Genomic DNA, 15,724 nt, shown 5'->3' on the forward strand with positions numbered 1-15,724 from the left:
CAGTACTCTTATAAAAAATAAATAATTTTTTAATTAAATGTATTCTTAAAAATAATAAACTTCAATTAATTATTAATTACTACAGTTGAGAAAGGGGAAGCTCAACTACTTTTCCGTTCTTTCCCGAACGACATACATATGTTTCAATATTTGTATGCCATCATCATTCATATATATGCTGCCAGAGATGAACCCTTACGAATTATGATCACTCACGTAAAACCGAGGTATGCATCATTCACCTAACAATTTCAGAGCGTGAATCACAAAATCCCCCTGAAAACAAAATGGATCCCAGAAGGGCTGAAACTGGAAAAAATTCGGATCAGATTCAATCTGGTCATGTATATCATCTCGCTTTGGATATTGGGGGTAAGTTTATATTTTCTGTTTTTGAATTTTATTTTCAGAGTTGTTTTCATTGCAATTGAGCTTATTTGGTTTCCGCAATATTGTGGGGTGCACTCGTTTGGATAAAAGTTGCCATCTTTTCGGAAATTTTCTCTCTCTCTCTCTCTTTTTTTTTGTTTTTTTGGCTGCTGATCGTGAATTGTAATGTTCCAATTATATGAACTTGAGTAGAAGATTACATGAGTTTCTTTTGGGAATTGGTGTTTTTATTAACTTGCAATCTAGCTTGCTGCTCAAATTCAAATGTATGAATTTAGTTTGTGAAGGGTGATGGTCATTCTTTACTCTCATGTTTTTCTGATTGATGAATTAGTAATTTCGCATTCTCGAGGGATCTTGATAACGTAATTTTGGTGAAATTGTCCAAAAAATGTTCTGCTTCCACATGACCTGCATCTTGCCTTCAATAATTTTGTTTGACAGGATCTCTTGCCAAGCTAGTTTACTTCACCAAAAATGATGAGCATATTGTTGGTAGTGAAAAGAAAAAATCCCCGGTGAAGGCTTCGGGGATCTCCAACAGCAGTAGAAACAGTCCTGTTCTTAATGGAAGGCTCAATTTCAAGAAGTTTGAAACAAGCAAGATTAATGATTGTTTAGAGTTTATCAACAGCATGAAACTTCACCTTGGAGGTGTGTACAAAATTGTTGTTCTTTGTTTTTTGAAACTCCGATGCTGTTTTGTTTAATTCAGGTATTCAAAGTTTATGTGGCTTGTAACCAATTCAATTAGCAATATTTATCAAGTCTTTTAGGGTTTTGATCAGCTAGAATGCTGACCTGAGCTTCCTCACTGGGAATTCCCCCTTCAGTCCTTCCTATTCTTGCTAAATTCTTTTAGTCCTTTTTTAATTTTTTTCCTTTACTTGCGTTCTGCATAATATGTCATAGAAGTCTTAACTGTCTGTCAATGGTACATAGGTAATGAGAAACTTAACCTAAGGATAGCTAGTCTTTGATCAGGAAATTAATCTTGATTTAAGTCTGCTAATGCTAAGGTGGTAGATATGCTTCATAAAATTCAACTTCAGTTTCACTGCAATGACTTACAAACTGATGGATACCCCTCTAGCGCACACGCACAAACACACGCGCGTGTCCGCACACTGATATAATTCTTACAGGGATTACTACCAAACATCTCAAGTTGTCTAAAACCAATCTTGGGGTCATTCTGAAATTTTATTGCTGCTTAGCTATATCTTTTCAGTTGATTGCAATGGTGATGAATGCAGGTTGTCAGCAGCCAGAAAGTCCTGGAAGCCAGACGATAACTATTAAGGTAATCAAACAAATTAGTAGGATTGAAAGTTTATTAGTAGTTTCCAAAGGTAAACACATATGCCCAAGCTTAGGGAGATATTTCGCATGAAAATATTTGGCTTTACAAAATACTTGATTAGTCTTAAGGCACTTGAATTTACATTATCTAGTTCTTAAGAATGAAAAACTATTGGTGCAAAGGCCACAGGTGGTGGTGCATACAAATATGCAGACCTCTTCAAGGAAAAGTTCGGAATCAGTCTTGACAAGGAAGATGAAATGGATTGTCTTGTTGCAGGAGCAAATTTTCTTCTTGAGGTAGGATCCTGTTATTTTGAATATTCTTTTATTTGCTATTTAGTCAACAAACAACTAGAAATTCATATTTAGTTTTCCTCCAAGTTAGCCACGATTATTGTATGACTGAATGCTTTAATATTTAGAATCTCTATGCACTTGTTGTAGAAGTGAATATGATTTCTTGTAATTGCCATATTTGTTGATTTGTTATATTTTAATATATTTTTCCTTCCAAGTTTATTTTATCTCCTTTTTGGAGCCTTGGGTATACAGTAGGCTTCTTTACTTGTTTGGAGTATGGGTGTGCGACATTTCGGTTTTCCTTCATCAATGATTGTATGGAAATATATGAATTTGCTTGTGATGTTCATTTGGTTTGGGTGGGGCTCGTACGCTGTCTTTTTGGTGTGCTATAAATTAGTTATGCGGTCATGTTCTCTAAACAAAACTCTTGTCCCTCATTTTCTCTTCTTTCAATAGACCATCCACCAGGAAGCGTTTACCTATATGGGCAATCAAAAGCAATTTGTATGGATTGACAAGAATGATCTATATCCCTATCTTCTTGTTAATATTGGATCCGGTGTTGGCATGATCAAGGTAGTTAAATGCAAGCTACATTATTTTCCCTATTGCTTTCCAAATATTTACTGTTTTTTAAGCACTTCAAGTAGTCTTTACGATTTTCATATAGGTGGAAGGAGATGGGAAGTTTGAGCGAGTTAGTGGAACAAGTATAGGTGGAGGCACTTTCTGGGGTTTAGGAAAGCTTTTAACTAAGTGCAAGAGGTTAATTTTTTGTGGTTAAATTCATTATTGATCTATATATAGACTCATAGGATTAACATAAATCCATTAATTTGCATTTTGTTTCAGTTTTGATGAGTTGCTGGACTTAAGTTATCGGGGGAACAACAGAGCAGTGGATATGCTTGTTGGAGATATTTATGGTGGAATGGACTATTCAAAGGTATGACTAGGTGAAGTTTGCGCTTTTTCCTGTTTAAAAAGATAAGACATCATTCTTCTGTTTCATTATTGAAGAGTTTTTGTAAACCATGATTGATTCAAATCAAGAACTGTCTACTGAATGTTTGCTTCCCCCCTCTGATTGATAACAGATAGGTCTTTCATCTACTACAATAGCATCTAGTTTCGGGAGGGCAATTTCTGAAAATAAGGAGCGTGATGATTACAAACCTGAAGATATTGCGCGATCTCTGCTAAGAATGATCTCAAATAATATTGGACAGGTATTCCCCCTTACAGAATTTCTTTTTTGTTTTAGTACTTGGGAAAAAACAATTGATCCTTGGACCATTGCTAGTGTCATTTCATTACAGATATGTTTGAGAAATATTTATTACACATACAAATGAACACAGTATAGTAGTGGGGTAAAAGGTCAGAAACATTGATGAATCTATCTATCTATTTCTTAACTGATATGTTGATAATGATTAAATGACATGTATTATAACAATTTAGCAATAATACCTCTTCCATTTTCTGCATTTGTATCTTCTAACCATTTTTTATCCTAATGTATGTATTATGCAAACTTTGAATGAAAATGTGGATATATTGGATTTATTGGTGCACAATTGATCTGTGCGCATTTTAAATTATGCCTTTCGTAATTCATGCCTCCAGTTATAAACAAGTTCATACCGTATTTATCTGAGGTTGCGGATGTGAAATAGAATTGAGCTATAACTGTTATTTGCTTGTAGATCTCTTACTTAACTGCACTTCGATTTGGACTGAAGAGGATTTTCTTTGGTGGATTTTTTATTCGGAGGCATCCTTTTACAATGGACACATTATCTGTTGCAGTTAATTTCTGGTAAGTGAGACAAAACTTAATGAGTGACATTGCCTTGTCATAACTGATACAGAGCTTCTATATATGAATCATCTTAAAGCTTCTTGCCTATAGTAACATATAAAGAATATAATCTCAAAGATTGTATCGAAAATTATCAAAGCGACTATGATTTCCATTATCCATAGAAGTTACGCGAATTTTCTCTGGTTATTTCATCAACAAAAGCCAATATTTAGCTAAATTGGTATGTTTCTCTGCACATGCAACAACATATAGTAATTTACAAATATTCATTCAATTTCTTTTCTTTTTTTAAATTTTGTAGGTCCAAAGGAGAGGCAAAAGCAATGTTTTTGCAGCATGAAGGGTTCCTTGGAGCTGTTGGTGCCTTCATGAGTAGTGACAAACATGGCCTCAAGGAGCTATTGGCGAATCAAAAGGTGGAAAGACCTCCAAGTAAATTGTCCTTTTCATTGGATCAAACACAAGTTCCACAACAAGATGGGGAATTGAATGGAGATGAAAGTATAGAGTGTAGTGTCTATGGAGCTTAGATGAAGCAATTCTTCGTTGCTTGCATCACTTACTGTTGTGACTTTCTGTAATTTAGTTCTGTAAAATGGTCAGAAGAAGCTGTAGTTATTGGAATTATACACACTGAAAATTAGAATAAGACAAGTAGAACAACTCATAATAGGTCATGTATCATTTTACACTTTCACTCACGGCATTGTTACTCATTCAGTGAGATCCTTTTCTATTATTTTTTCTCTTCATCTGTATTTTGGACAATTTTTTGCTTGAGATCTTCAAACGAATTTTGCCATTTAATGTTGTTGTTCAAAATTGTTTGATAATCTACAAACACATTACTTGTGTTTGTTGCCACGTCAACATTGCCATTAAGGGAATTAACCCCAAGAGTATAATAAGCCACAATGACTCATCTTATAAACACTTATGACATTAATTCATTAATTGATTATTGAATACATGATACATTGAATTTATCTTTTTCAAAAAGAATTTGGACATTGTTTTAAAAGCTAGTGTGATGATGCATCAAAATAGTTGTCTATCAAGACATGTAAACTAAACTAATATAGAGAAATCTAGATAGTTTTCTTTAAATTACAAAAAAAAAAAAAAAGAAAAAAGAAAGAATCTAATACATGGAAAATCATTTAGCAGCCAGCAGTCTCCTATTGTTTTGCTTTGCATTTTTTCTATGTAAAATCCATCTTTCTTTAATGTCTTTTGTGTCAGAAACAAGGTCTAAACTTTTCCCAGGTTTTCCCTTAGACTTTTTGGCCTCATTTCCTCTAATTCTGGCAGCTTCCACAAGAAGATCATGTATAAGCATCTCAGTCGTCCGGGTTGTGATTCCCCTCAGATACCATGATATAGGAGGTGGAGGAACAATGGCTGGTTGAAGTATTTGTTGCAGGGTCACTTTAGACCCTATTCTTCCTTTGCCTCTTGTGCATGATTTGTAGTCTTCTTTTGTCAGTGGTTTAAAGGGAAAACATATTTCTTCATCAACAAGTAATGGCTCTACTCTCCAACAGCCCTCAAATTTTTTCATGAATCCTGTTTTGATTTGCTTGAACTTCATCTGACACACAATTGAATGCAGCATGTAAGATAGTCATCCTTTGTTGGTTTAGAAAAATACAAAAAATACACTAAATTTTTTAATCATAGAAATTCAATTAAAAATTGTCTCTAAGATATATCTCTTATGTTGAAACACAGAAATTATCTTAAAAACTATACCAAAATAGGGAAAATTTTTAATTTTTTAATCTTCAATTTCTTCTCCATAAGATACTTTTATGCATAATATCTTTTGTTTCTCCTCTGTCTTGGGACAAACCAAACATTATTTCTGTAGAATCCATTTATCCAAGCAAGAGGTGTTAAACTCACACCACATCAAAACATATTTGGTTAAGAAAGAGTGTCCTGGAGAAGAGATAACAGCTAACTTCGGTAAGTCTCTACTTGCCGAAAACAGTTACAAACAACTGATATAGGATCCATCCATCCATTATCTAAAAGAGATGAAGATCCTTACAGAGTGGTCATTTCTGTTTTGATCTACCAAGACATTAATCGCAATGGTCCCGGACCACCACAGAAATCTCCATATGGCTGCTTGTTCTAGTTGAACCACTTGCCTATGACCCTCATCAACCAAAACTTCTCTGGATATCACTTCCTGACAAAGAAAGACAATGAAGTTAAAAATTTCAATTAATAAGAAACAGAATTTTCCAAAAATGGCAGCCTTCACTCTTCAATATTTTTTAAACTTAAAGCACTTTTTTTTTCCTATTCAGAAGTCAGTAGTAACCGATTACATTATGAGGAGAGGAATGGATTAGTGCAGTACTTTGATATTTTTGAAAACTCTCCTATTATCAGGATCTGTTACTATATTATACACTGCATCAGGTGGCAAACCGACATCAACTTCTACGTTGAGGTTGCAAAGAGAGCCTTTTGGAACAGTCACCTGCCAAACCAGAACATTAAATTCATTATTATACTTTGAATGAGAGACATGAACATTGCCATGTTTGTTTCAAACAGCTACTATGCTACATACTGGAATTTTTATACCAAGCTTGAGGCACACAAAAAAGATAACTATTTCGCCTTCTGAAATCTTAATCGAATTAAGATACTAGACACTTAATTTATAGAATCTTAGATATATCTCAACAAAACTGTATCAACAAAGGAGAATAGCCTCTAAGGATAACAGTTAAACCTAATGATCACCTAAACTGTGAACCCAAGCATTATTTTTACTTCATGAAGAAATCAAAATTTTAGATAGAAAATAACAATTTCTCATTTAAACTCTGTTCACCTTTATCTCAGGTGCCCTATCAACCCAAGAAGGGTTTTCTCTCCACAATTGCAGTTGCTCATTCAGTTCAGCTTCAGAGGCACTAAAAGACTTGTACCCATTATTCTGGACAGATCTCGTCGAGTTCATTCCATCCCTCTTTGCTAATCTACTCAGCTGTGACTGTAGTTAAGAAATAATTATGAAACAGATTATTGTTAATATTCATGTTCCTAATAAATAATTGATTGACCTACCTTAAGAACATTCTGAAGCTTGTTGGGGATCTGAACAAAAAAAGTAGATATTGCAGGATCCAGTGCCTTAGGGAACGCACTTTTTCCATTCTTGTTGATGTTTAGGCTGAATTTTTTCACCTCTGACTCACCCATCATAAAAACCTGAAATTTTTTTTATTAACATTTAATTAAGCTAGTTCATATTATAGATAACTTACTATAAATCATTAAAGTTCACTACTTGGTGGTGATACCAATTTGCATTTGCATAATTTTGCTCTGGATCAAACATAAATTATCACAGGAATTTTAAATGCCCTTCACATAGAGAGGAGGATGTTATCACAACACAAATTGGATTTAAGACCACAATCCCATAACCAAAGCATCATGATCAAATTTTGCAGGAAATCCCTTAGATATTGAACTCAACCCAAATTTTGGAGTAGCATGACCCATAAAAAAAACTAAAAAAGGGTAAAACTAGCAATTACAAAGAGATAAACAGAAAAAGGATAACTGCTAATCTTATATGGTTACTAAAATGAAACTTAACAGTTATTGCTGAAAGTAATGAAATGAATAAAATTGTGGAAAAGATTCAAAGCATTCTTACAGGGTATATTCCAAGGAGGAAAGCTCAGATCTTTGCTTGGAACTTGGCAATGAAATATGAAAAAAATGGTTTTTTTTTTTGGGAAAGGGTTAATCTTTATTCAATTTATATTTTTCTATTGTTTATATTTCTGAAAAGTAGAAGTCAGATTGTGGAGGATGAAAGAAAAAGGATAAGTAAGGAAGAACACGTGCAGAACATGTTGTCATCAAAAGTACACTTGGTCGTAAATGATTGGTCTGCTCTTCCATGAAATATTGGGTTTGATGCGTGCTGTGCTTTTATTCCTGACAATATTTATATAATATAGGAAAGTTTTCACATGTGGCAGACCACTTTATTGACATATTGCTATGCCATGAAGCTGAACCAGTGAGATATATATTAAACAATTTTAAAGGTACAGATGAATTGGTAGAATTATGTTGGAGTACATAGAAGGATGTTGTAGATTCTCTTTTTTGTCGTTGTTTCTTTTTGTTTAGTCACCAAAAACACCAACAACAAAAAAAGGATGGTGTAGACAATTCTCTTTACCAGTAGAAGCGTGAATCAAAATAGGCCTGTTGACGATTACTTTGTTGGGCCATTTATTTTTTGTGGGTAGCATTTCGGGTTATGGAGAATTTGAGAAAATAATAGATCACCTTCATTAAAGATAAGACAAAATAACTAATTTAGGTTGATCTAGTAGTTAGCTCACTAGTTTACTTAAATAAGTGTTGGAGATTCGAATTCTGCTTTGTATATGTAGCAATCTATTGGCCAATGACAAATCTTTAAATAGAGCTCTGTATCACAACGGATTAGTCATTGACCTGTCGGATTGGGATATACCGTGAAAAACAAAAAAAAAATCAGACAAAATATTATTGGATAGGAGGATAAATTATTTAAATTATAATTATGCAAACCGTAGAGGTTAAGGTAATTGATTAAAATTAAAATTGATAAAGGTTCTCTTATATAGAAAAAAAAATTAAAAGTTTAACTAAATTGTATTCTAAAAATATATGTTAAGATTATTTTTAATAAATTTTTTTTAATTTTTTACTTTAATAAATGAACAACAAATATATTAAAAAATAAATTATATATTTTTTATATAAATTTTTTAATTAGTAATCTTAAAATGTAATTTTAGAGTATAAGTTAGATAAAACTAAAAAATAATGGTTGAGTGTTTGGTGTTTTTCTTTGTTATTTTTGTCAATGTTATATTATTAATATATAATAATTTAATGAATGAAACTAGGTAGGTTTAACTTGAAAATTAATTCATAAATATAGGTTCTATTAATATATATACAAAAATAAATGTTAAGTCATTGTTGCGGTTCTCTTTGATATTTTTGTTACGGTTAAAAGACGAATAAAAATTATATTAACAGATAATAATTTAATGAATAAAACCAAAAAAATAATATTAAGTAAAGAGTAAAACTTGTAAATACCGAAAGTAGCCCGTAGAATATTTTTAAATTACATGTTGATTTATCAATATTCTTCATGTTTCTTTTTCAATAGAAACACCTCCTTAATTACTCGTTAGTGTTAGAATTATGTATATGATATTATCATATGTGAAATAAAAAGTTGCGTTAGAAAACGAATGAGTGATGTTAGAATTAACTCAGTTAGTCACATTGCATAAAGTAATGTTTATTTCGAACACATGAACATTGCAATGGCGAAAGAGAACACAACATGATGTGGCTGCAACGGCAATTAACATTAAGAGCTTGTTGATTATAATTAAAGGGATGTTTTAAGAAGATTTTAAAGAAATGATATTTTAAGAGTTATACAAGTTTAAGGACCAAACTAAAAGACAAATCAAGTAAAGAAAGCTTTATAATTCCGAGTAGTAGATGAAAGTTTTGCATTACATAAAATAGGACCGGTAATAGAAAAGTAGTAGTATGAATTTAATTTTTAATGAATGAAAAAAGTTCTACGTCCATGTAAAAATATATGAATATTATCCAAGTAACTTTCTCCACATATGTGTTTTTTCATCCTACAGTCGTTTGTTATACACGTGCCTCATATAACGTATTGCGTTTTCGTTCTTCTTCTTCTTCTTCTTTATTTGCGTTTTTCGTCTTCTTCTTCAACCTAATAAAATTCGTCGTTCTCTTCTATTCGCGTTTTTCTTCTTTGCTCACATTCTTTATTATTGATCTGCATTGAATTCAACGTGATAAGTTCTGTCGTTCTTCTCTTCTTCTTTGTTTTCTTCTTCGATCTACACTTCTAAATAGAAACAATGAATGATTCCACTTCAAATCAGTTGAATGAGGTTATTACATTGAGACAGCTAGGGAATGATTGGTGCATGTTATCACAATAATCTTAAACATTGAACAAAGTAAAAGGAGGCCACCGAACTGAACAACATTCATTTGGTGAACCGAAATCATAAAGGCCACCGAACCGAACAATGTACATGTGGTGAATAAATAGTGATCAACTTTCAATCAACAAGAATAGTATTTCTCCTCCTCCTCTTCTTCTTCTACCTAATAAAATTTACCGTTTTCCTCTATTTCGTGTTTTTCTTCTCTGCTCACATTCTTCATTATTGATCTGCATTGAATTCAACGTAATAAGCTCCGTCGTTCTTCTTCTTCTTCTTCGTTTTCTTCTTCGATATACACTTTTGAATGGAAACAATAAATGATTCAACTTCAAATCAGTCGATTGAGGTTATTACGCTGAGACAACTAGGGAATGATTGCTGCATGCTATCACAATAATCTTAAACATTGAACAAAGTAAAAGGAGACCACTGAACCGAACAACATTCATTTGGTGAACCGAAATCACAAAGGCCACCAAACCAAACAATGTACATGTGGTGAATAAATGGGGATCAATTTTCAATAAAAAAGAATAGTATTCCTCCTCCTCCTCCTCCTCCTCCTCCTCCTCTTTCTTTTAAATTTGCGCTCGTAAGTTCTTCTTCTTTCTTCAGTTCAGTGGATAGTGTAACTAAGGCTTTGAAATTGGTTGTTACTCTATTTAGTACTTCTTTTACATGAAAAAATACTATTTTTGTTGATTGAAAGTTGATCACCATTTATTCACCATATGTACATTATTCGGTTCGGTGGCCTTTATGATTTCGGTTCACCAAATGAATGTTGTTCACTTCGGTGATCTCTTTTTATTTTATTTAATATTTAAGATTATTGTTTTTATTTTTAGTGTGTCTTTTTATAAATAAATTTAAACGTGTAAAATATAATAATATACTTTTATTTAGTTTTCTTTTTATTGAATGTTTTTTTATCTCTTCTTTGATTTAAAATTTTAAAAGAATGTGGTTTAATTCAATTGCAGAGATATCAACAATTTAACAATGTGTAACATATTAATTTATCAAAATTATGTGTATTTACGTATAAATACATAATGATTAATTTTAATAATTAATTTTAATATGTAAATAATATTTTTAATTTTTCAAAGATTAATAACTTGTACATCAAAAACGAAAATAAAAATTGACCCAAGTAATAGCCCATTATTTGTCCATCATTTCAACCCACGACGCGCCCCAACAGTTTCTTCCAACTTTTAGCTTAGCTACATTTATCAATACTGCTATCTGTGTTAGCCATTATTACGTCTGATTTTTTTCGTCTTTTACTATTATATTTTAGCTATGATATACGAACACTGATATGGACATGAGACACGACACGACACAGGATATATTAATACATAAATTTTAAAATTTTATATGATACGGGGATATGTATACATATAAAATATAAAGTATTTTTTTAAATAAATCATGATAATATTTTGATATTTTATTGATATTAAAATATAAATTAAATTTTTTAATTATTTTTAATTTCTTATTTTAATTATATCAAGTATTTAAAATATTTTTTGTTTTAATAAATAATAATATATACTATATCTAAATGATTTATTTCAAGAATATATGTTAAGAATAAGACTGGACACGCTGACACGTAATGGTATTTATGTGTATCCAAGCGTGTTCAGAGAATAATTTTTTATTTTGTATTAAGATACGATTGGACACAATAGACACTAGGGATGACAATACTACCCGAACCCGGGAGTACCCATTCCGCCCCTACCCGCTCCGAACGGGTTTCTAGCGGGACGAGTTTTTGGGAGGGGCGGGACGGGGTTGGGTTTAGGTAATACCCGCCCCGCTATATATATAATATATATAATTTTAATATATAATATGTATAATATATGTAAAATAATTAGTAAATGATTAATAATATTGTATCATATTTAAATTTTTACTTTAATTTATGTTATTTATGTGATGATAGTTATATAAAATTTGAAATTTAATTTTATTTATTGGATTTTAATAATTATAGGGGCGGGTACCCGCAGGGACGGATTAGGGTTCAACGTTTTACTACTCGCAGGTAGAAGCGAGGCAAGTTCTATACGGGTTGTTGTACGGCGGGGCAGGGTTGGATAGAGCAAAAACTCGCCCCTACCTGCCCCGTTGCCACCCCTAATAGACACGCGTATCGAACGAATATCGATAAATACCGTGTTCGAAATGTGTCCAACACGTGGACACGACAATTCAGCGAGGTGTCCGTAGCATTTTAGGGATTGTTTTGTAATTCCACTAATAACTACAAGACAAAATATAAACATGCTACTGGACCGTACGTGATATAGGAGTGTGCCAGTAAAGTTGGCTGGTATAGGTGAAAATTTTTCATATAATATAAGATCTTTCAATAAGTTTGAGATTTAATTTTGACGATAAGATCATAAAATTACTCATTTTTTGTTTTAGGTTATAATTAATTAATTAGAGAGAAATATGTAAATTTATTCGATTCATATTTTAATTTTACAAATTTGTTCCTTATAATTTTATAATTTTTTAAAAAATAAATATAGTATTAATTGAAACATGCTCTATAATTAATTTTAAGGTAAAATATGTTTTTTATTTTTAAAGTTACAATTTCTTTTTAAAAATAATTTTTAATATTTAATTTTATTCAATTTTTCTTCTAATGCTTTTGATTTGTGTCAAAATTACACCTAAAATTTTTAATTTTATCTTTAAAATTTTACATGAAATTAATATATATCTACAGATAATTTTGATACAAATTGAAAATGTTAGAGAAAAAATTAAATGAAACCAAATGTTAGTGGTATTTTTGAAATTGTTAGTGGTATTTTTGAAACTAGCCTCCATATATACATACACGTTTCAAACATTAAGACATCCTACTTTAAAATTTTCATTTTGGTGTTTTCATCAAATCTAATAATTCATGAAAGTGTGAGTGTGATGATAATTTTCTAGAGAATTTTTCGTTTCTCTTTTTTTCTATCCATGCTATGGTTGATTTATACAAGAATTTCTTTCCACGCACACAATATAAAGATAGTTGCCCAAGAAAATAAACAAAAGGTTTGTGAGCTTTAATTTGTTCCAACTTCCAAAAAATATAAAATTGAAGATTATGCATTTGATGAAGATGTATATAGACACGGCTTGTTTTTGAACATGTATTCAAGATTAGCAATCAAATCTCCAAAAAATGGCATATATGCATGAGATGCATGCACATGAATCACTGAATCACTATATATATATTTGCTGCATGCAGTAGGAGGGTTCTTCAGTGCTATCCGATTGATCTTGGCTAATTCAATTCCTTAATTACTAGTCAGCCATTAATGCACATTTTGGATGCATATCAAAGTCACACTTTTCACAGCAATAAGACCATTTACGCCCCTCATCATCACAAACATCACAATAATAAATCATACGGACGGTCAATGAAATCTCATGCTTGTGTTTCTCATGGTCCAGCTTCTCCGGCCACCCCTTTGCAGCCTCATCCTCTTCTTCCTGAACCTCTTTGATCCTCTCCTCCGTGAAAGGATAAGTCCGTGCCCCATGATAGTTTATCAGAAATCTCGCGTCTTTTGTGATGGTTTGCCCGTTTGGTCCAATTGCAACAAGCATGGGGACTTCATACACCCTGAACTTCCGGGTGAGGTATGACTTCCTTGGATCCCCATAAGGGATAGCCAGCCATGGCATCACTGCAAAGGATTCGTCAAATGATGCTTGGTCGTGGTCGCTTGAGATGAAAATCACTTCGAATTCCTCCTCCTTTTCCTTAATCTCATGATATGCTTCTATTAGTTTTGGATGGAATACATGGCATGCAGCACACCACCCTCCTGAAAAGTAGAGGAGGATGTTCTTTCCCACTAATTCTGACACTAGAACCTGAAACAAGAACAACTCCTAATTATTTTATTATCCAAATTACTAATGATGGTTGGTTAAAGAATAGTTAATTCCCTAGTAAAGTTGTTTCTATAACATGAGTCCTATGCAAGAAAAAAAACACCTTCTAGTACTAAAAGTGATTAATAAGAAGTAAGAAAAGATAAAAAAAATTGTCTTTTATACCATAATAAAGTGATACAAATATCATTTCTCTTTGTGGCTAAGTTTGTTCTTTTTACCTTGGTACCATCTTTTCGAATGACAAAATCTTGATCTCCAGAGACCAACAAGGACTCGAGGGTCTGTGATGCAGCCTTGGCCTTCTCGATCTCACTTAGCTCAGCAAACTTTTCAGGGGAGAAAGGGTATGCAATAGCTCCGTGTTCCTCAACAGCCTCAACAACATTAGAATGAAGAGTTTTCCCATTTTCATCAATAATAACCAAACGGGGGAGAGTTAAGACCTCAAAGTATCTTATCAACTTTCCACAGTTCTTGTCCTCAAAAGGCAATGACAACCAAGGCATACTTTCCAATCCTTTCTTAAAGGATTCTTCTTCCTCATCAAGAGGTATCATCACAATCTCAAAGCTCTCCCCATCTGCCTTTAACTTGTCATAAAACTCCACAAGGCGGGAAGTAAATTCAGAGCATCTTTCGTATGAACTCGATGAGAAATAAAGCCCAACCATCTTGCCCTCGAGTTCAGAAACAGCTATCTGAATGAATGAATGAATAAATACACACACAATCACATTTGGAAACTGCTATTTACAAAGTTAGTTAATTAGTAGCTTACTTTATTTCCATGGGAAGAAATGACAAAGTCACGAGAAGGAGATAGCAAGAGAGATTTCAAGGATTGGTTCCTCTTAGCTTCCTCTTCAAGATCCTTCAATTCTTGAATCTTTGCTAATGTAAAAGGGTAGCCTTCAACTCCATATTCACGAATAACATCAACTCCGCTATCAGTAACAACCTCTCCAGTTTCATCAAGTAACACAAGATTAGGAATCCCTTCCACCTCGAAGAGTTCATCAAGGCGGTTGCGTGCCTCCGAATCGGAAAACGGAATAGCAAGCCATGGCATCTGAGAGAAGTACTCCATAAAAGTGGCATCATTTTCATCAGCAGAGATAAACACTACTTCGAAGTCACCTTTGGGGGCGAGTTCATTGTACACCTCCACCAAAGCAGGGGTGAATCTTTGGCATGGAGGACACCACGATGCTGAAAAATACAAACCGAGTTTCTTCTGCTTCAAGGTGTCTACTTTAACCTGCAATTCGCAACTAACCCTTTTATACAATGTTCCATTCATCACGTTTAAAACAAACGTATCATACTCCAAATTAGCATCTAAATTTCTATAGGTTTAATTAGCAGAGTCAGTGAACATGAGATCAATTATCGAATCAAATCTAAAATGATAATAGATCAATTGAATTGAATGAATTACCTGATCGCCATTGTTGTTGATTAAAAAGTCCCTGTCAGGAGAAGAGAAGAGGTCTTGGAATTCGTCGGGGGCATCATCTTCAGAATCTGCCATGAAAACAGATGTGGATGCGTTGTAAGCTGCGAGCTGCGAGTGAAAGTAGTGACTTTTTCGGTTAATGCCATGTGCGCGAATGAAGGGGCCTATTTATACATTCGGGTTAACATATACCAATCAAACCCAATATCTCTTCTATCTTCTCTAATCAATTTTTAATTACGAGTATTTATCAAATTTGTTTCTCAAAGAATTTTACATCAGATACTTTAATCTTTAACTAAAATTAGTTACTCGATTGGCTCTTAATAATTAACTTTGTCAGTCACTTAAGTCTTTTGTTCCGTCAACTCTAACAGGGAACAAAATAGTCTCTAACAACTCTAATATGGGACAAAATGGTCCTTGACTATCCTATTCAAAAATGAT

General features: G+C 32.8%; 3 protein-coding genes across 3 annotated transcripts; 1 reads left to right on the plus strand and 2 right to left on the minus strand.

Annotated features, from left to right (window-relative positions):
- The first annotated feature begins 117 nt into the window (after positions 1-117).
- On the plus strand, positions 118-4,633 carry LOC130968549 (pantothenate kinase 2). The gene is made up of 10 exons (XM_057893891.1): positions 118-372; positions 835-1,044; positions 1,647-1,693; positions 1,876-1,992; positions 2,455-2,574; positions 2,669-2,763; positions 2,851-2,944; positions 3,096-3,227; positions 3,708-3,820; positions 4,128-4,633. The coding sequence occupies exons 1-10, from the start codon at positions 288-290 to the stop codon at positions 4,354-4,356; spliced, it is 1,242 nt and encodes a 413-aa protein (XP_057749874.1). The 5' UTR covers positions 118-287; the 3' UTR covers positions 4,357-4,633.
- Positions 4,634-4,832: 199 nt separating this feature from the next.
- On the minus strand, positions 4,833-7,760 carry LOC130968550 (uncharacterized). Its single transcript, XM_057893892.1, has 6 exons — positions 7,515-7,760; positions 6,917-7,060; positions 6,681-6,842; positions 6,198-6,320; positions 5,880-6,023; positions 4,833-5,417 (listed from the first exon to the last, which is right to left on the minus strand). Exons 2-6 carry the CDS (start codon positions 7,052-7,054, stop codon positions 4,983-4,985), a joined length of 1,002 nt encoding a protein of 333 aa, XP_057749875.1. The 5' UTR covers positions 7,055-7,060; positions 7,515-7,760; the 3' UTR covers positions 4,833-4,982.
- Positions 7,761-13,055: 5,295 nt separating this feature from the next.
- On the minus strand, positions 13,056-15,399 carry LOC130970463 (probable nucleoredoxin 1). Its single transcript, XM_057896556.1, has 4 exons — positions 15,260-15,399; positions 14,600-15,079; positions 14,040-14,519; positions 13,056-13,797 (listed from the first exon to the last, which is right to left on the minus strand). The coding sequence occupies exons 1-4, from the start codon at positions 15,350-15,352 to the stop codon at positions 13,219-13,221; spliced, it is 1,632 nt and encodes a 543-aa protein (XP_057752539.1). The 5' UTR covers positions 15,353-15,399; the 3' UTR covers positions 13,056-13,218.
- Positions 15,400-15,724: the final 325 nt, after the last annotated feature.

The sequence above is a fragment of the Arachis stenosperma genome, chromosome 3 (genome assembly GCF_014773155.1).
Source record: "Arachis stenosperma cultivar V10309 chromosome 3, arast.V10309.gnm1.PFL2, whole genome shotgun sequence".
Taxonomy (NCBI): Eukaryota; Viridiplantae; Streptophyta; class Magnoliopsida; order Fabales; family Fabaceae; genus Arachis; species Arachis stenosperma.

Bases quoted from the DNA above. Each gene is read 5' to 3' on its own strand.
- LOC130968549 (XM_057893891.1), top strand. From the start codon at position 288: ATGGATCCCAGAAGGGCTGAAACTGGAAAAAATTCGGATCAGATTCAA. The intron at 1,045-1,646 runs GTGTGTACAAAA...TGATGAATGCAG, and splicing joins CATGAAACTTCACCTTGGAG to GTTGTCAGCAGCCAGAAAGT. The intron at 2,575-2,668 runs GTAGTTAAATGC...ATTTTCATATAG, and splicing joins CCGGTGTTGGCATGATCAAG to GTGGAAGGAGATGGGAAGTT.
- LOC130970463 (XM_057896556.1), bottom strand. From the start codon at position 15,352: ATGGCAGATTCTGAAGATGATGCCCCCGACGAATTCCAAGACCTCTTC. The intron at 14,520-14,599 runs GTAAGCTACTAA...TCATTCATTCAG, and splicing joins TTTCTTCCCATGGAAATAAA to ATAGCTGTTTCTGAACTCGA. The intron at 13,798-14,039 runs GTAAAAAGAACA...TTCTTGTTTCAG, and splicing joins TTCGAAAAGATGGTACCAAG to GTTCTAGTGTCAGAATTAGT.
- LOC130968550 (XM_057893892.1), bottom strand. From the start codon at position 7,054: ATGATGGGTGAGTCAGAGGTGAAAAAATTCAGCCTAAACATCAACAAG. The intron at 6,024-6,197 runs GTACTGCACTAA...TTTCTTTGTCAG, and splicing joins GAGTTTTCAAAAATATCAAA to GAAGTGATATCCAGAGAAGT. The intron at 5,418-5,879 runs GTAAGGATCTTC...ATTGTGTGTCAG, and splicing joins AAAACAGAAATGACCACTCT to ATGAAGTTCAAGCAAATCAA.